Source organism: Acanthaster planci, linkage group LG10, assembly GCF_054643075.1.
Source record: "Acanthaster planci isolate LZ-2023a linkage group LG10, COTS_SCS, whole genome shotgun sequence".
Lineage (NCBI taxonomy): Eukaryota > Metazoa > Echinodermata > Asteroidea > Valvatida > Acanthasteridae > Acanthaster > Acanthaster planci.
The window spans coordinates 12,014,287-12,034,104 of NC_141786.1; the positions used below are offsets into that span (position 1 = coordinate 12,014,287).

The 19,818-nt window shown below is 45.5% G+C and overlaps 1 protein-coding gene and 1 long non-coding RNA gene across 4 annotated transcripts in view; one reads left to right on the top strand and one right to left on the bottom strand.

Annotated features, from left to right (window-relative positions):
• Positions 1-19,818, bottom strand: part of LOC147797773 (uncharacterized) — a 461,720-nt gene that overhangs the window by 75,539 nt on the left and 366,363 nt on the right. The gene's annotated exons all lie outside the window — the stretch shown is intronic.
• LOC147797778 (uncharacterized) lies at positions 4,377-11,449 on the top strand. Of its 3 annotated transcripts, XM_087142618.1 has the most exons (9): positions 4,377-4,570; positions 5,113-5,286; positions 5,841-6,003; positions 6,510-6,633; positions 7,085-7,493; positions 8,243-8,406; positions 8,841-9,006; positions 9,126-9,244; positions 9,651-11,449. In XM_087142618.1, the coding sequence occupies exons 6-9, from the start codon at positions 8,263-8,265 to the stop codon at positions 9,975-9,977; spliced, it is 756 nt and encodes a 251-aa protein (XP_086998744.1). In that variant the 5' UTR covers positions 4,377-4,570; positions 5,113-5,286; positions 5,841-6,003; positions 6,510-6,633; positions 7,085-7,493; positions 8,243-8,262; the 3' UTR covers positions 9,978-11,449. The 3 variants fall into 3 exon arrangements, with proteins under 3 accessions (XP_086998744.1, XP_086998743.1, XP_086998745.1); XM_087142617.1 differs by lacking the exon at positions 4,377-4,570 and having other exon boundaries at positions 5,019-5,286; positions 6,510-7,493; XM_087142619.1 differs by lacking the exons at positions 4,377-4,570; positions 5,113-5,286; positions 5,841-6,003; positions 6,510-6,633; positions 7,085-7,493 and having other exon boundaries at positions 7,504-8,406.

Below are 19,818 nucleotides of genomic sequence, written 5' to 3' on the forward strand. Positions count from 1 at the left end.
TGAAAGTTAAATAAAGCCGAGACGTATGGATAAGGGTCGGACAGCAGATCAAAACCCACACCGCAGGCCGTCGTCGCGCAATAGACCGCGAAATTAAATTGATTTTGGTAAAACGATATCGCCTCAGCAGACCACCTATTGACCGCTTCATCCGTGGTTACTCTCGGTAATTTATACGCGTGCGTTAAATTTGGAAACTCGGCTGTAAATGAATTGTCTTCGTTTAATATTTAGACTACTAAAATTGCCTCCCATTTATTTTAAAAGAATTTTAAAAATAATCTTTACGCCGTGGGAATAGTCGCTTCTCGATAAGTGGGTGGATTCTCTTCGTACTCGCTCCGGTCGTGCCCGCTACGCTTGTACTCAACCGACTTTGTAAAACTTACTCGCCAAGTTTTTTCATAAGATTTTTCTTTTTAAAACCGCTGCTCGTTCGTTGGCTAGCGCTTCTGCTCTTTCGTTGACTTGACGTTCAAATTCTTGCTTGCTTCGCGAGCTTTCTTTATTTTCTTCCAATTTTGTAGACGTATGCGATCTAATCTTTTTTTTCATCTCGTGAAACTTTTTCAGCTCGGATAAAATAAGGACAAATTCTTCCTGGGATATGTCACCGTCTTCAATCGCGTGAGATACGTATTCTTCGATGGTATTTAATTTAGCGTCTGCCAAAATTCGAATTTGATCGTGTTTTTTAGTTTTGTGGGTGAGTCTACGGGAGGCGTACTTTAGAATCGCGTAAGCGCCAAACGCACCGATAGCGATTCCTTCCATCACAAGTCCAACGGGACCGGTGATCACTCCCAAAATGGCGGAAATGCCTACGGCTGCCGATGTGGCGCCCAGTGCTTCTACTCCATATTCCACGTATCCGAGCGCGGTTAAACGTCGTTTTATCTTTTTGTAGCTATTTTCCCTCGCGTCGCGTTCTCTTTGGATTTGAGATTTAGTTTCTTCAATCTTTCTGAGTCTGTAAACCTTTGTTTCTGCTTGTTCAGCCGAGTTTAAAGTAAAACTCCGGGTATATGTTAGTCGTCATCTATTACTTTTATAATTACGCGTTTTAAAAAATGTCTAACTCGATTAAAATTTTGCCGATGTTATTCAAGAGCTCACCTCTGTAGTTTTTAACAGAAAAAGTCAATTCACTGATGCTCCTGTCGATTAACTTTGTAGGCGTTTCACAGTGATTACGGGTGCGAGGCTCGGTAGCTATCACGTACAGCAAGTCTAAAGTCCGCCCGTTATAAAAGTTGTCAAATGTATATAATTGTTTGCAATGAATAAACGCGAGTTTCAATGGGTTTAAATCGTACTTGCCTTCGTAAATAACGTTGGGTAAAAGTTTTATTTTGGGTAAGTTTAAGAGCTTGGACACTTCTTTGTTTAGTCGCAACTTGAGATTGGGGTCCGTAATGGCCAAAGTCACCCGTTTAGATTCCGAGTGAACCTTAAAAGAAACGCCCGGTATCAAGTTTAACAAAAAGTGAGACCAGTCTATGCCGTAATAACCGGGAGATACCACGATGCTTCCTCTTTGACCCTGACGTAATGGTTCGGATGAGCTTCGCGAATAAAGTCTGTCGTATATAGGTCCAGTTAGCCCCGTCAAAAACAGTCTTTTAGTTAATTCTCTTCTGGGTCTCCTGGGGGAGTTGGTGGTGGTGGTAGGTCGAGTTGGTGGATTCCCTTCGTAGATTTCATCTACGGCTTGTCTTTGCCCCTCGAGCAGTGAAGCTGATTTAATTTTTTTATCGTCGAGATCAAAAGCTAAACGAACTCGCGTTTCTGATGGTTGTCTTTGGTTTAACTGATCTTCTAAAGCTGCGATTTCTTGGTTTAGCTGCTCAATTTCATCAGCGATGATTCTGATTTCTTCCGCTAACTCGCCTCTTTTATTTGCTTGGATCAATCTGTTTTTAGCTGTTTGTACTAATTCTGGATTGGGAGATGAATCCGTTCTTTCCACTGAGGGCACACCGGGCGGTCGTTCGCCAAGTACCCCCGCTGGCCTACCGTCCAAGTTTGTATCCCACTCAATTTCAGTGGCGTTTGTTACGTTAAAATATCCAGCTTCAAACTGAATATTCTTTACTCGGAGGACTTTGTCGCCTTTGGTGTTGTTGATCTCGTTTTTTAATTTAAACGTCTGTGGGTTCTCGGTCAAGTGAAAAGTGTGCGTCTCCATTTTATTATATACGTTTTATACGTCTTGTTTTGCAAGGTTAAACTTCTCCATAGCGTTTTTCCAGTGCTTATCCGAGACTTGAAAAAGTTCTTTAACTTCAGATTCGATTTCCCCAGTGACGTCTTGATAACAGACTGCAATTAAAGCCTCCAACGGTTTACCTCGAGAGATTTTACCGTTTAAAACTTGGTTCAACTTGTATTATATTTCACCCGCTTCGCCGTTTTTAAAACAAATGTTATATTTTTGTAGGGTTTTTCTCGATTTTGGCGGCTTAGGTTTCCTCCAAACGTGATGATTAAAGTACCGATCTCCCATTTCTGCGGGAGTGTACGAGGAAACCCACCCAAGAATTTGGCCACAATATGTACACGCATATCTTTCATCTATTTCAACTATTTGGTGATCGCAAGGCGGTCTCAGTTGGACATTTCTCGTTGCCCCAATTATGTGTACTTCCTTTCTATTCAACAAGTGGCAAAGTTCCGCATCAGTCATTTTATATAAGGGTTTATTTATTTAAAGTAAAAAAAAATTTAACCCCGGGATAACCGAGGTTAAATTGATTTTCACTAACTACTCGCTTTTAATCAAACGCTTCCCAAAAGCAAGGTTTTTCTTCAACCGTGAGCATAGCTGACGTGACTCGATATCTAACGCTCGCTCCGCAAGAAAGTGAACCGTGGGCGCCATATTATATATCTTAAGGAGAGATCAAAGAGATCGCCTGGCATTTTTTGTTCGCAAAAAGAGCGCAATCGATTTCTTTACAATGTTTAATCCACCAATGTGGCATCATAGCCGATCTTAACGTACATCCTATTTTTATCGGTATAAGCCGGTTTAACTAAATAATTGATCCTATCGGATATGTCGTCTAGTTTTTGAGACACCTTAAAAGAGTTACGCGTAATCACGGGGAGATCTTCCAGCATCTTATCTGTTAATTTTTCAAAATAATTATAAACTTTATCATTTACACGTAATAGCAACGACTCGGTCTCGGGAGACACCTGATAACAAATTTGATCTTTTTCCAGTAGGTTCCTTAGTACCATATTTATAAACTGGGTCGACTCCGTAACAAGGATCTTCGAGCCTAATAATCAACAGTCGTTTGTTTTGTCCCTTGTGGTGATAAGCGATCTTAGAAGAACACTTTGTAGGTCTTAAAATGACTAAATTTTCAGAGTCAGAGGGGCCATAGGTAATTTTTGGGTTTTTGTTGCCGGCATTTAGACGTTCGTGGTCATTTGAGACGATATATATTTGAGTTGACATGTTCTATTTATTAGTAAGTTCCTAAAATTTTTTTCATTTCTATTCAGGCGGAATTTTGACGTCAGCGTTGTATTCAATAATTAATCAAATTTTGTTTAAGTCCGCGTCGAGTTTAGTCGATGAATCGGGCAGTGACTCGTTCTCTCGCGCGTGCCTCAGCTTTCTATGCTTGCCGTCTACGAGCACCACGTGATCCATTCCTTCCAACTCGTCACAATTCACGCAGCAGGTGCAGTACGTACAACCAAAACACTCGATACAATTGACACAGTCGTAACAGTCCTCGCAACTGTCCAAGGCATTCGAATTTCTGCAGTCGTATGAATTAAAACAAGCCACGCAATTTATACATCTACCGCAATCGTCGCTGGTGAAGCAGTACTTACATCTGACGCAGTCTTGACATTCGTGACAATTGCGACATTCTTTACAACCGATGCATTTGCGTAAACTTTTTGAATTAAAACAACGAGAGCAATCGTACGAATCTATCAAGTCAACCGAATTACTCGTGTCTTTGCAAAAATAACAATTCACGTTTGTAGTTTGATCTACCATTTATTTTTATGTATTTTTATTATTGTTTGTTTATTTATTTTTTCGTTTTTATAACGGACAAGTCTCGACTTGTTTGCGAGTGATTGCCAGTCACGAGTTGTTTAGCCAGCGAGCGAGCGAGCGGCGCCGGGTCAAAAGTTGAGCGGAAATCCCCGAGATTTTTGGGTCAATGTACTACCCAAGGGTTTTGATCAAAAACCGGGGCTCACGTCATTTCTGGGTTTTCCCATTTTTTCCCATTTTTCCCCACCAAAAATGTTTTGACGGTTTTTTAGGTCGATGTACTACGGGTTTTGAGCAAACTAAGGGTTTTGAGCAAAAACCGGGCAAAAAGGGGCGTGTGCTCCAGAACTCTCAGTTTCCTACTACTGTTTTTAACTGTTTGAGGTCTTTCTTTTAAATTTTCAACAATCTGCTTTTCTACGCTTGGCTTTTTAAATTTTTAACAGCTATCCACGCAGTTCTCAAAAAGAGGCTTTAGCAAGAGCACTCACCACACAATATCCAAGTCTCAAGGACCTAACATCTGGTAGTGAAGGCCATGTAAGTATGCATTTATTAACTGCACTGTTGCATTTTCATTGTGAGATATTAAGCACTGTTGTCATTTCAGGTTTTTATCTATTTATGGATTTTGGGGCAACCAGACGTTTTTTCATTTCATTTTTTTATATCAGAAAGTTCTAAGTGGAAAATAATTAAAGACCAAAAGAGGAGCATTTTCTTTTCATATTAATCACATTTTTTTCCACTTTTTAAAAATTATTCATTCAGTTGCACCTTGTTGAGTATTTTTGATCATTTTTGACACACTCATAAATGCTAATTTTCAGCTAATCGCAGTGTTGTAAGACTGCTTGTATATCTCTCTCAGAAAAATTGTGAAAACAGCTAGACTGTAAGACAAAAAGTTGCATATTCAGGAATTGACTATGGTTTGTGATTTAGCCCTTTTTTTCTCCCTTTTGGGTGAAAACAGCTAAAAGTACAAACTCCCTCATTAGACATGTTATATTGCTATCACATATCACTCTTGTCACTGTCAAACGCGAATAAGGTGTTAATCATTCTGTTCATGAATTAAGGAGCTTTACTACAGCAATGGGAAAGTCTTTATAGAATACCGTCTCAAGACAATTCGAGTCAGCCTTGGTAACCACAGAGCCAGTTCGTCAGTGGAGCAGAAAGATCCTGTCAGGAAGAAGCCAAAAATGCAGCAGAGCAGTGGCATTAACCCAACAACTGAAGTGCTAGAGCAGGTGGGATAATAGAGTTTTAGTAGCATATGACAGAAGCAACACTACCTGCAGCATCAACAGCTGAAGAAAAGAATGGAACACTTTGAAACACTGCTGGCAGCAGACATATATTGGTCCTTGTTGACAGTCTTGGGCATGCTCAGAACTGCGTGCCTGCTAAGAACTAGCTAGTAAAAGGGAACGGTTGGTTTGCTGCCACCATTAGTGTTTTCAAAATGTTGGGTCTTTCTTTCATAGTCTTCTATGTCAACATTACATCAGTATCCAGGGAAACTGCAATTTAGTACTTAATATCTTAAAATTTTCTCAATGAAGCATGAGAATTGGAAATTGTATCACATTTGTATAACTGCAGTAACAGCTGCAAGTATACCCAGTAAAGATCGAGTTTAAGGAGCTATAGGCAGTGCGCAGAATACAAAATAAATTAGACACACTGGTAACTCCATGCATGGATTGACAAATCAGAACTGAGGATTCAATTTGGCTTGAACATGATAGGCATTGTATTCAAATTATACTTATGCTGCTTTACAATGAACTTGTATTTCCAGATGGAGTGGCTGAAGTACCATCCACCAACCAGGGAAAATATGAACCATCATCAAATACCTGAAGGAGACCTTTGCTTACCGTAGAGCACTGATAGACCAAGACAGCCCATCAATAACCAGCATCATCAACACCATCCCCAGATTCAGGGACACACCTGAGCTAGTGAGTATTGCATGCAATAGCATAACTTATGGTTAAAATGTGGTTTTAAAAGTAGGTGCAAGGGAGTGCAAAAAAGAAATGTTTCTTGAGCTTTGAGGGTGAATTCACCCAAATTGCAAAAATTTGCCAGTCAAGAAACATTTTGAGGCCTGTAGGTAAATCGTTATTGCTTGTGACTTGTGAACATGGCCCATGGAAAATTTGAATCAAACTGGAGGCTACTTGTGACCTTGAGGAAGTTACTTCCCTCCAAGCTTTTTAAATGAAGGCATCATGGAAAATCAGAAGGTTTAAGAATTGTTAAAAATTTCAACAAAATTTTAAAAAAGTGTGCACGGTTATCTTCAATGACCCCAACTTGACAAGTAGTGTTAAGTGGAAGACGTGAGAGTCAGTCAACAAAAAAAGACTCTTCATGCACATGGTTCATAAATGCAACTGGAAACAAGTTTTCATGCAGTCCAAAGCCTACTATGCAATTTGTTACATTCTCTGTGATGTTTCAGATCAACACTGAGTTTGAACTGCTTCATCGTGGAAGTGGGAGCAACCTGCTCATCAAATGGCGACCTTACTACGCACCAAAGCTCTTAAAGTTTATGTCTGGGTGTGGAGATGATAAATTTGCAAGTACATAAGAATAAATTCTTCCTAATGCAAATTAAGATAAAGAGCTTTCTTTTTAAGTTGGGGTTGGGTACTGTTCCAAAGTTGGGGGGAGGTTTAAACCTCTAGGGTGTCACATTCCGGGTGTCACATTCCTGTCAATGTAAATTATAATAATGTGTGAAAACTGTGTTTTTGTTAATGGGGACAAATGGATGTTGGCATGAAAATTAAATTACATATGTTCAAAGTAATGATTCTAAAATGGCCGCAAAGAATTTCTTTAAAAAGTTTTATCAGCATTTGCCCTTTTTTGGGGGGGGTATGGTAGAGGCACACTGCAGCCATTTGTATGGGAGGAGGGGTAGGATGCACATGCACGGCTTGATGACCCCCCCTTCCTGCATCCGATCAAGTTGAGCCTTTTCTTCACTGGCGAAGTTCATGGACGTCCTCCTCATCTTGTGTTTAATAGGCGCGCTGTTGCAGGTATCAACTCTATGGCGGTGAAATTTCCAAGGTCGTATTCATTGACAGCAAAGACGCCCTGAAACTCTCTCAACAGAGACTTCAGCTCCTCTTTCTACCCCTCATCCAGCTCCCCTGCAGATCTGGTAAACAGATCACGCAAGTACTCTGGAAGATGCCCCTCGGCTCCTAGTCCTGCTCCTTCCTCTACAGAGACCGGGACTTCCTGTACATCTACTACATCCTCAGCCCTCCCCAACTTCCGCCCATGCCTAAGTCGTACATTGTGGTCCGTGGGGTTGACCACATACACCTCGACTTCTTCATCCGGGTCATGGACCGTGCGTAAACCCAAAGCATCCGAGGATAAACCTGAGGACGGCTCGAACATGAACTGACCCAAAGTTCAATTGAGAGTAGGGAGCACTACGGTCGTTTCAATTTTCAAGTTGTCCACTTTTGGACCACCCCGCCGTCGGCAAAGTAAAATCCAAACTTCTGCTAGCAGAAAATTGGGTTTTATGAAAAGGGATGGTGCAACTTGTTGTTCATTTACTTGGTTTCTGTGCAAGACCAGTGATTTCATGTATTTGTTTTTTTTTTCAAATTTTACATCTAAATGACATGTTTCAACATTTTTCAGTATCCAAAAAGTTATTTGTAGCCAAACACCGCCACATATTGCATGTAGGTCAATTGGTACAACATGTGAGCTTGGGAAAAATAAAATAGCATAGTGTTAGTACATGTACATCGAAACCACATTAAAAAGATGTACACCAATACTACACCAATATTTTTGGCATGTTCACGTACTATGCATGTGTACACTAAAACTACACTAAATGTGCACTAATACTGCACCAATATTTTTGGCACTAAAAGTGCACTACTGGTGCTCTTTTGGCGCTAATTTAAATAATTGGGACTACACTAAAACTACACTAACCAGTGCAAAAATGCTGTTGAGTTTTGCAGGGATGCACTAGAAGTGCACTATAATAGCAGAGCTCTGGTGTAGTTTTAGTGTACACTAATTTCTTCAAAATGCCTGCACTAAAATGGCACCAAATTAACACCAAAACAGCACCAATGGTGGCTAAGGGAAGCGCAACATAAACAGGCAGGTACCAAGTCTCACCCTTGGTGACTTCTTAATTTTCAGTAAAAGAGGCCATATCTTGGATGAAGCACAATGTGGAGCCAAAGGCAAGAGTATTTGAATATATGGCCAAGACCTGTAAACGACGTCAAGACTGGATTAAGAAAGAGACCCCAACCACAGCTGAGACTTTGGAGATGTATCCTCGGTTACTGGATCCGGGAATCGTAAGCTGCATATTTAACGGTCTTTGTTAATGTTGCAGAGGGATGATTGAGTCGACTATTGGCAACACTGCAGTGTTAAAACAGTGTGAGTGACCTTTAGAGTCCTTATATTAAAAATATTTTTTAAAGACATGTGCTTGACACTTTTCCATTGAAAATAAAAATAATTTGAAAATTACTGTTGGTTTTAACCGGAAACATTCAAGTTATTCAAAAGACAAGTTTTGGGGAAAAATTCATCTTCAAGATACCTAATGACCTCATTTCAATTGTGAGGGGAGCTATACATGTGTCAATATGAGGCATGAAGGATATCCTTTTTTCTACAAAGTGAGGGTTGTGTGTTTGACATAGTTATAATTAAAGCTCACCTGTCATGGAAGACCATCTTTTATAGTTTAATTAATGAGTGCTTTTATTTGGACCATTTTCAGATTGAACAAGACTTCCGTCTCGCCATTTCTGAGGAAACTAATCAGTTGTATGCCAAGTGGCCTTCCCTTTCGCAGAAGATCTATCAATACAACAACCAAGTGCTGAAGATCCAGTGGCAAGATCAACTAGACCTTGGAGGGACTGACATAGAGAAATTGACAGAGAGTGAGCTAAAATCTAGTTCAAAGAATTATTAAATAAATGGATGACTTAGAAGGCAATACTACATGTAATGCATTAATAAGCCATAAGTCTAGTTTATGTTTGTCTATTTCTTTCATCAGAGGACCGTCAAGAACTGGCCATGAGCGTTCTACCATTACTTTTCGTGGGGAGGAGCAAGGGAATGAAAGGACGATGCACCCCTGCAGAATCACTGAGATCATTTATAGATATGAAACCAGTAAGACATTTTAATTTCACTGTCACAAAGAGGAAGTTAAATTGTGAAAACAAAATGGTGGCATGTCTGGAAATTTTTGCCCAAAAGCTGCTCCATTGTATATTATGACTTGCATTTGTCATATGGTCATTCTTTGTTTTTCCTTGAAAGTCATAACTTGGCAAACTTGTTTTTTTTAAAGCTATTGTCACGAACATTTGTACCATGATGTTTCATAAAACTCAGTCCCGTACAAATGGTGTTGTGATTGGTTGATGAAGTCATAAATAGCCCATTTTATCACCAATTTTTAAAGCTGTTTTTCCAAAAAGGCACATTAAGTATATACTTTTGTACAAAAAAGTGTTTTGGGCATTGTGTAATGATTATGAATATTTTTGTTATACATTTATTTCTTATTAAACAGGAAGGTACAGATATCCAGCACTTCATGGCGACCATTCCTGCCAAAGAACGTCCACAACCTTTCATTTTGCTTCTCGGAGGAACCCGCTTCAAGCCGAACCAGGTGTTTATGGTTGTTGAGAGAAAGGCTGTGGCTTGCTCCTCTGTACTTCAGGCAGTTGTCACATGCATGAAGATGATCTACGTGCTGGATGTAGACTATCAGCCTCAGTGTAGTGCTGTGTGGAAGCTGCTACAGCACGTCGTCTATGGATTGCCACCTGGTACCCTCACTGGTGTGTCACTGATTAACTTTCGAACATGGCCAAAACATTTGACCGAGGATTAGCTAGGGTCCTGGATATAGGGACTGTGAATGCTATTTTCCTTAAGTTTGCAGTACTCTCAGTTTCGAAAGCCAATTTTTATTCAGTAACTGTGTTCATTTTTCGTCTAATTCATAATCTCATCCTTGGATGGTGCATGTTCTCTGTGCTTAGGTGAAGTCACCATTTGAGACTTTGCAGTACGCCATGTTGTTTCATCTGTCATATCAATTAGCTGCTCACAAAAAAGAGTGAAATTTTTTCTTGGTTACCAGCCTTTAAATAACCAAGATTTTATTTATCTGAAATTTCCATTTGGTTGAGTATTTTTGACTCCAAAAAAATTACTCTGGGAACCCTAACCCAAAATTATCTTCAAATATGCGGCCTGCTACTGATATGCGCTGTTAAAGGTCATCAAACTTTTAGGTGTGTCAGACCTCTGTAAAATTGTGAGATTGGTTTTGTTGATCAGAAGCCCTGATACATTAGTCATTTTACATACTGGATACATTTAAGGTAGAGCATGACAGGCTACTGTGGAGACTACATTTGAACAAGTGTAACTGAACAATGGGGCCAAATTCATGTTGGTAAAAGTGTTGCCCCTGTTGAAATCACTGAGGTTAACAGAATGTAAGCCTACCCTTATTACAGCCCATTATAGTGTTTTCCACCAGTGCAACCACATGCATTTTGATAGTATGAGGTTGAAATTGTGATTTTTCCTTGATAGTGCCAGCATTGGTGAAAGGTGATGCAAAGACATGTGTTAAGCCAGTTGTTTTGAGACACCATTATCACTGACTTGATGGAGTTGATAAAAAAAGTGGAGTTCATGAAAAAAAAAAAACAGTGTTACTCAATTTTTGGAAAGGTGATTTTGAGTAGTAACTGCAGAACCAGTATTTTAAATTTCATTACATGTTTTGAAGAGTTATACAGTAAAATCGTTTTTCTCACAGGGAGCTGGAGGTAACTGTGTTGACAGTGCTTCGTCATGGGACCATAAAAAGTGCTTTTCTCCCAAAGTATTACACTGTCTGGCTGCACTACATGATGCACAGTCACTCCTAACTCAAAGTGTTGTATTATTAAAGAGAGCCCTTTTCCCTCCATCCAGCAGGTACATACTGTTAAAATGAGATTTCAAATAGATCAGCATTCCAGTGTAATATTAGAAGCAGCTTACTTGCAAATGTAAAGACTCGGTTTTTATAGATACACCACATTCCAGGATTGCCATAAAATACACTGATGTGGTGGCCTGTTACATTGGTTTTGATGATCAAATTTCACCAAACCAAAACCTGATTTAAAAAATAATTTTCAAAGCTTAAACTTTTCGTCAAAACAACATATGCAAACAAGAAGAGTCACTGTTACAGTATTTGTTTACTGCTGTTTGTGAAAAACTAGCAAAGGGATTTGTCATGTGGTAATGTATGCATTTTCTCTGTTATTGTCAATAAAATTAACAAGATTTAAATCTGAACCAATTCTGTATTGCCATTTTGTTTGTACATGTGTATATCGACTAGGCATTCCCCAATTCAGTTAGAAATACACAACGTTTGTGTAAAAATTTAACCATTTGTTGTGTAAATCATTTCAACATCAGTTGTGTAAGTTTATTTTACACAATTATTGTGAAGAAATAGTACACAACTGTTGTGTAAGTTTATTTTACACAATTATTGTAAAGAAATAGTACACAACTGTTGTTTAAAAATTACACAGCCAGGGTTGTGTGAAGTGTTTACACAACTGTTGCTAGGTTCATATAGTAAACAGCAGTTGTGTAAAATTTTACACAACTTGTGTAAAATTTTACACAACCATAATAACAGTGCGTGTACAATCCCTCTGAGACTGGTCCGAAATATTGCATATTTATTGAAAAATCTTATACAGTTGACTCCCATTGTAAAGAATACTGTCATATCAACATACTTTTATCAGGTATGTGCCGGCCGATCATTTAGTTCTCACGCATGCGCATTCGAACCGCTATGTATTTTCTCAGGACAAGATGGCCGGGCTGTGGTCGCGACGGGGTATTCTTCATTCATCAAACATCATCTTCATGACAGAGGTAATACATGAATTGTCCTGGATCTCAAGTTACTTTTCATGCATTTAACAATGTGTGGACATTTTCCTGAAAAAACATCATTTTCGGATATTATGTAGTAACAACAATGTGCGAATATGTCGACAACAGGGCCGTAATTTGTAGCGTTTTTTCATGTTATCCAGTTTTCCCAAGCCAATGGCTATCACCAAAGGTGAAAATAAGGTTGGCACAATCAGAACAATAATTTTCAGGCGAGTCGAAATTACTAGCACTTGGAATTTTAATTTGTAATTGTCAGCATTGTGGTGATTAATTCATACTGCAATACGATGCATCTTGCAAGGAAAAATGTTGCATCCCGAATCCACTTTTCTCATCATAAGCCTATATCATCTCGATAAAAGTCAGTCATTACAGAAATGCTGGAAAACACGAATTCTGGACTGATAAACATTTACTAATGTCATTGGGAAATACTTTGAAAATTCTCTTCACTCCCCATAGACTTTGTACACTAATGCTAAAGTGGGGTGTTGGTCACTTCGCCCCATTACCACTTCGCCGCATTGATTATCGTTCATTCTGTTCCTCAGCAATAGTGGCATAAGCCTAGATGCAACAAGTAAAAACATCGACGTTTGAGTACCCCAATAACGATCGGATAATCCAACTTTCAAAGGCAAAAAAATGATTCCAATTTCCCGACCGCTGAACCCAATTTTTTCGTTGAGACCCTACAATTTGTATTGACAAGTTAGAAATAAAAGATTTTTTCGCATTTCGTTGTCGCTGTGGTAAAAACACGAACGCAAGGCGTTGGTTCCTGCCACGCCGCACCAATGTAAGAATATGCGTGATGGAGTACTGCGACCGTTCATGTACGTGATCCGTCATGCATCGAAAAAACAATCGATGTTTGAAAGATTTCTTCACGTTAATTCTTAGTATCTTGTCTATATGTGTATTGTAGCGCCGGCCTAAAGCTTATCTAAAACACAGTGTTGGTAACGCTAGAGAAATAAAACAGAGGTTTCTTGACCAGAACGGCGATCTGTGGCTGTGTGTGTCTATATTAGCGTCGGAGCCCAATCCGTAGGACACGCTACAACTGGTGAAAGCGGCGAGACTCTGGATAACCGTAAAAAACAGGTAAACTCTTTGCCTTTTCTGTGTCATGGAATTGGTGGATGATTTGGGTCGGGTGCTGGACTCGCTGGACAGGGCAGCACAGGCCAGCTCAGGGCCTCGTGTTCGGGGGCCCAGACGGCGAAGGCGATGTGGAACTCACCTCGTTTGGCGGGCGAGCTGCAGGCGTTCCTTGCGGAGAATGTGGAACAGTTATCCAGGAGCAGGGGGCGGAAACTGGAGGGTATCGAGTGCGCGGCGTGGGGGATCTTGGGTTAGGTCCCCTGGAGAATGCACCCAAGTCTGCGTAGTCCCCAGGCGACTTCCCCCTTCCCAAGTCGATGGGGCGAGAAAGGTGCAGTTCCATTTGGAGCACGACCATTTCGCCCGAGTCGCTGGGGAGGGGGCGGGGCATCGGCAGGCGACATCTTCCCAACCCATCACTAGTGCACCCATCGCCGGTGTTCCTTGGGAGCCCTCTGGCAGCGGCGACGCACTGGGAGAGGCGTTCCAGTCGGAGCGCCCTCAGGGTGGGTCTGCGGCTAGTGGGGTCCTGGCGGGGGCCGGTTGGAAGTTCATTCATGTCTTGTGTTAGCGTTGGGGCGCCCTCTCGCAGTGCTGTTGTGGTCGAGAGAATGCTCCAACCCCGGCTGCCGCGGGGTTGGAGCCACGCTGCGAGGTAGCTAAAGCTTGTAATACTAGCAATAGTATAGGGGCGCCCTCTTGGGGCGCTGCGGTGGCTCAGGAAGCGTCCCACTCGGAGCGCGGCCGGGCCGTGGCAGTAGCCGCAGGGGTGGGGCCCCAATGCGTGTTGCTGGGAGGTAGCGGACGCGTGACAGGTTTCGGGGCACCCTCGCGAGCCGGGGACGTGGCTGGTATGGCGTACTGCCAGCAGTGCAGCGAGGCCGCGGCCACAGTCGTCAGGAGGGGAATTGAGACGGGCTAGCTGGAGTTTGTGAGATAAACAGTGAGATGCAGGCGTCCCCAAGAGGCGAAACTGCGACAGGTGGCGCAATCGAGGCGGATCCCCCTCGGATCCGCAGACAAACTAATTAGGCGGATCCCCACCCGGGGATCCGCTCGCATCTGTATGAGGCGGATCCCCCTTGGAGCTGCGTACAAACTCACGAGGCAGATCCCCACTCTTTCTGGAGGAGCCGAGCTGCAAGCAGGTAGTGGCACGGGTCCAGGTGGCCAAGAGCGTGGTAATTTCCGCTGGGCCCGAGGCGATCTGTCTGTCTGGGAAAGTCTGTGGAGATCGTGCCCGCGGAGTGGGGATGGTGTACCCTAGCCTGGCGGCCACGGACCATTACCAGGTGGCCGTCACGACGGGCCTCGTGCATGCCAGCTAGGGGGCCCTACCGGTGCGAGTATTCAACCCGACGGGAGACCCGGTTACAGTCTATAGGGGAGTCGTCTGGCCATGTTTGCCCCCGTGGAAGAAGGCGCAGTGATCGACTTCGAGGAGAGTTCTCAAGAGGTGATTTCAGAGCCCTGCCCGGCCAAAGGTTCCGTTTGGAGCCCCAAGGGCAGCCTGGCGGACCACGGTTGCCAGGGAGGCTCTTCTTGGGCAATAGTGTGCCCGCCCACCTGCAAGACCTTCTGGACCAGGAAGCGGCCCATCTGGACGGCAACGAACGTGAACGGCTGGGAGCCTGCTGGTAGAGTTCCAGGGTGCCTTCACTGGGCCGGACTGCAAGCTCGGCCAAACCAACTGGGTCCATCACCCAATCAACACAGGGACGACGCCACCCATCCGGCAACCTCCTCGGCAGCTTCCGATCCACAAACTGTTGGAGGCCCAGAGGCAGGAGGACCAGATTGCTGGCGGATGGGGTAATCGATCCTATCCCATCCCTCGGATAGAGGATGACTTAGACGCACTCGAGGGAGCCAGGTGGTTCAGCACCCTAGACTTGGCCAGCGGGTACTGGCAGGTCTGCATGGCGGAGGATGATAAGGAGAAGACGGCTTTCGGGACACAGAACAGCCTCTACCAGTTTACCGTGATGCCATTCGGGCTCTGTAACGCTCCGGCCACCTTTGAGCGTCTGACGGAACGCGTCCTGTGGGGTGTCCTGTGGCAAGTGGCCGTCGTTTCAAAGAGCCAGAGGGGCAGACAGCCAGATGGCAGTTCGACGTAGAACACCGAGTGGGGCGGAAACACATCGACGCCGTCTCTTGGATACCCTGCGGCCAGTGCGGGCGTTCCCAAGAGGTTGATTAAGAATTTTACACGGGGCCAGCCCCCCGGCGCATTCGGACCCCCCCTCGGAGCCGGCCGCCAGAGGCGGAGGACGAGTCCCTGGTTGTGACAGCCGACTTGAACAGAGAGGATGACTCGATTTTGGACGGGTTTCCCGAGGATTGGGACCTGAGCAAGCTAGCTCAGGAGCAGCAGGACGACCCGGAGCTGGGACCGTTCCGTCAGTGGCTGGTGGCGGGGAGCGACCGGCCGGAATGGGAGGCCATCTCCAACCTCTGAGCCGGGGTCAAATGCTGGTGGTCCAAATGGGACACACTGCGCCTATTTTGAGGGGTCTTGCAAGTGAAGTGGGCAAGGGCCGACTGGGGGCCCCCACCTGGAAGATCGCCGTCCCGCAGGTCAGGATGCCAGAGGTTCTACTTCTTGTCCACATTCTCCGAACTGCTGGACACCTTGGGGTCGCTCGGACCGTGGCCCGACTCATGTAGGCTCCTATGTATTGGAGGGAGATGAGGCAGGCTGAGGAGTGGTGCCTCAAGTTTCATCTCTACGGTTTTAAGAAGTCCTCGCCGCGTCCCGGGAGAGCTCCGCTCATGGGGGCCCCCATGGAGCAGATCGAAATTGACCTTACCGGACGCCTGCCCCGAACTAAGGCCAGAAACACCAGCATAATGGAAGTGGCCGTCTATTTCACGAAATGGGTGGAGGCGTTTCCCCTTCCAGATCAGACGGCCGAGACTGTGGTCAAGACCCTCGTGCAGCAGGTGGTCACGCGCTTAGGGACACCCCTCAAGATCCACACGGATCAAGGAAGGGAGTTCGAGGTGGACCTTCTCCGCGGGGTCTGCCAGCTGTTGGGCATCCAGGACGACTCCGTTCCACCCCCAGTCTGACGGCATGGTCGAACGGTTCAATCATACCGTGAAGACTACGCTGAGCATTTCTGAGGATGAGAATCAGGACGACTGGGACGAACTTCGTCCCTACGTCCTGATGGCCAACTGCTCCTCTCAGCACGATAGCACAAGGCTCACCCTGAACATGCTTGGGCGGGAGGTGGGACTTCCCCTGGACGTCGTTGTTGGGTCACCGGAGGAACGGACCGAGACTACCAAGGCACTAAATTACATCGACGAGCTGAGAGCAAAGCTCACACGGGCCCACAAGTTTGCCCAGCGACAACCCGAGGCGGACTCAGAGCTACCAGAAGCAGCAGTACGACCGTCGCGCCCAGGAGGGCGTGTTTGAGCCCGGCCAGGCTGTTTGGCTGTTCCCCCAAAGAAGAAGGTCAGCCGCTCCCCCAAGCTGCAGCGGTGGTGGGACGGACCCTTTGCGGTGCTACAACGCCTCAACGACGTGACCTGCAAAGTGCAGCGTACCGCCCGAGCGAAGGCTCAGATCGTGCATCGCAATTGGCTCAAGCGCTACCTGGGCGACGTGCAGCTTTGATGGTGGGAGCGTGCAGCCCGCGGAGCCTTGGCTGAGGAGGCGTCAGCGCGGGCAGGGGGGCCAAGAGCCAGCGGATCCAGCCCTCAGTCCTGCCCGCGGGGGCCGTCTCCCCTCGTTGACGAAGGGACCGCAATGGAACCTATTGACAGGGCGAAGTCGGGACATCCGGGGCCGGAGCAGCGGCGTGTCAAGCGGGGAGAAATCGGACATAGGCAGCCAGGGAGGCAGCGTGCTGGCGGAGCCATCGCCCTGCCAGCTGGAGGCGGGGGCGTGCGTGTGACTTACAGGGGGCGGCAGATTTGGCGCCCGGCGCGATTCTGCTCCATGCTAACTCCTGAATCTCCCTCTATTTTTCTCCCAAGGATGGACCGGTTGGCCTGCCCCCCATGGTCGGCAGGAATTCCGCCAGCGGACCAACTTGCGGCGACAACCGAGGACGGCTTGTCCGGAGCTGTTCGCCGCCTGGCCCTACACCTGTGAGCGGGGGTGTGGCCACTGCTTCTACCGCTCGGACATGCGGGATCGGCACCACCGACACTGCGACCACGTCCTCGTCTGCCAGGTCTGGGCGGAGGATCCTGACGTCCCGGAGGTATTCGCCAGTGACGGGGAGTTGGGGGGGGGGGTGACGAGTCCCCCATGGAGCAGTCACTCCCCTGTGCCAGTCTTCTGGACGGAGTCGCCCGGACCCGCCCCCGGTCAGCTGCTGCGGGTGAGCCCCCGCGCTAGTGCTCTTTCGGCGCCGAAGGTGGGGGTCGCAGGGCCGGCCAGAACGTCGAGGCCAGTCGGATGCGCCTTCCAGTGCGGCCTTGGGCCCCTGCAGCGGCCGCCGCCGTCCCCCTGCGTCGCTCAGTAGAGAGGGGACGCAGACCGAGATAGAGCCCCCAGCCCTGGTTTGGACGGGGGCCGGGACCGCTGGAGTCTGCCCCCGGCTCCTGGCTGACGCATGTGGTGGGGGAATCCGCCTGCAACTGGAGGAGCGAGCCACCAGAGATACCATGGTGGACCCACCCCTCTGTGAGATTCACCACAGCCAGTGGTGGTCGGAGGTCCAGCAGGAGCCCCCTCTACCACCCATCGGAGTCCGTCCCCCCTGAGCAACGAAGAAGCGCCGGGGGCACCACGGCGACCGGAGTCTCCTCAAAACTGGACCCCCCTCATGGTAGCAGAGAAGACTCCCGGAACCCACAATACTTGTACTTGTTATTCCACTGCCATTTAAGCTGCACAGGGATGACCGGGATGGTCTCGGGCTGGCCTGCCGGGTTGCACCGCCTCGTTCGGGGACAAACAAGAGTCCTCAGAGGAGGCGGTGTAGCGCCTGTGGGTCCGGCCGGTGGGGGCGCCAGCTTGTACCCGCATCTAGTTGGCTGGCTGGCCCCGCTGGTATGCGAACGGCCCGCGGATTTCCCGCCTCGTGCCTGCGTCTAGAGCTTGTCTAAAACACAGTGCTTAAATAATAAAATAGAGATTTCTTGACCAGAACGGCAATTTGTGGCTGTGTGTGTCTATATTAGCGTCGGAGCCCAACCTGTAGGACACACTGCAGTATTTTCTGTGTTTTATCGAGCTTTATCCGATCGCCCAAGTAAGGCTGTCTGGCTGCATCGACAATTACCCGAACGATGTGAACAGAATTGTGTGTGTCGCTTTGAAATAAACTTGGAGAATGAGAAATAACCCTGATGCTTGTCCAGCCACATGCATTAATTCACCATAATGGGCAATGCAGGCGACATTAATTTAATGCCATAAAATTTTCAATAATAACTACATGCCGTTAGCGGAACTCCTCTCTCGACCAGTTTTTGAAGAGGCTTGTAACACACTCAAAATAGGCGGCAAAGTGGAAATGGGGCGAAGTGGGGATGGGGCTATGTGGGGATGGGACGACGTGGCTAGGGGTGAAGTTGTTAGGATCGATATGGAAATAGGGCAAAGTGAGTGTAAACCCTGAAGTGAGGTCTGGATGCAACATTTTTCCCGATGTAATGACAATGTCATGCATTATAACTTACATTAACTACTCTCGTCTAACTCTAACTTATAGGCAGATTTGTGGCTGCAAATCCTTTCTTCTTGGTGCAGAAATGCTTGATCTTTTTTAATAAAGGCTATGAGATAAACTTTAGAATTTATCACAGGGAAGGGCACTAATCAGGTCTGTGTACTATGTTGATTGACAGAAAAACAGTAGTTGCTGGGTGAAGAAGCAAAATTGGAAGAGGCTTATATCTTAACTTTTATTCTTATGTCAGGCCTAGTGTTCCACAAATTTGACCAACTTATAAGTCAAATAGGTTTGTTCTTCATAATGAATCAAACTGCGGGTATGCTTGCCAAATTGAAAAGCCAATCCAATTTAAACGTCAACCTCCTTGGATAACTTTACATGGTAATACTTAATGTTGGGAATGTGCTATACATTTCATCCTTCTGTAATAGTATAACTTTTTGTATTTATGCAGGGTTGGTCTTGACCCAGTGTGTTGACATGAAGGATTTGAGGATGCTGACGTCATCAGTCAAGCCCCGGACATCACTCCTGATTTTGTTGAATCTGGCATGGATGGACTCCCCTCCCTGCTCACCATGGAACCTGAGCCCAACCTTCCAGCGGGAAATCCATGGCACTACATGCTCCTCCAGCAGGTGCATCTTGAGGTCACACTGTCACTGGGGAAAGTGGTTCTGAAGAACTGCATGTATTCCTTGATGTCTCCATTTGAAGTGAGAAAGCACCGAGAGAACTTCATATTAGTGCAAATTGACCAGTGTGTTAACAAACCTATATCCAGTGTACATGTCCATCCATTCCCATTTTAGTGTTTGATCAAGTTTTAAATAAATTCTTCGATGGGTTTCCTGACAGTATTACTTCAAAGTGCCTTAAGTTTCAAAATGGAACAACCTCTGGTTCTTCTCAGAACCACAAACAAATCAAAAGAGATGAAAGCCTTGTTGAAGAGAGTCGGATGATAAAGAATTACATATGCACTCACCAGAT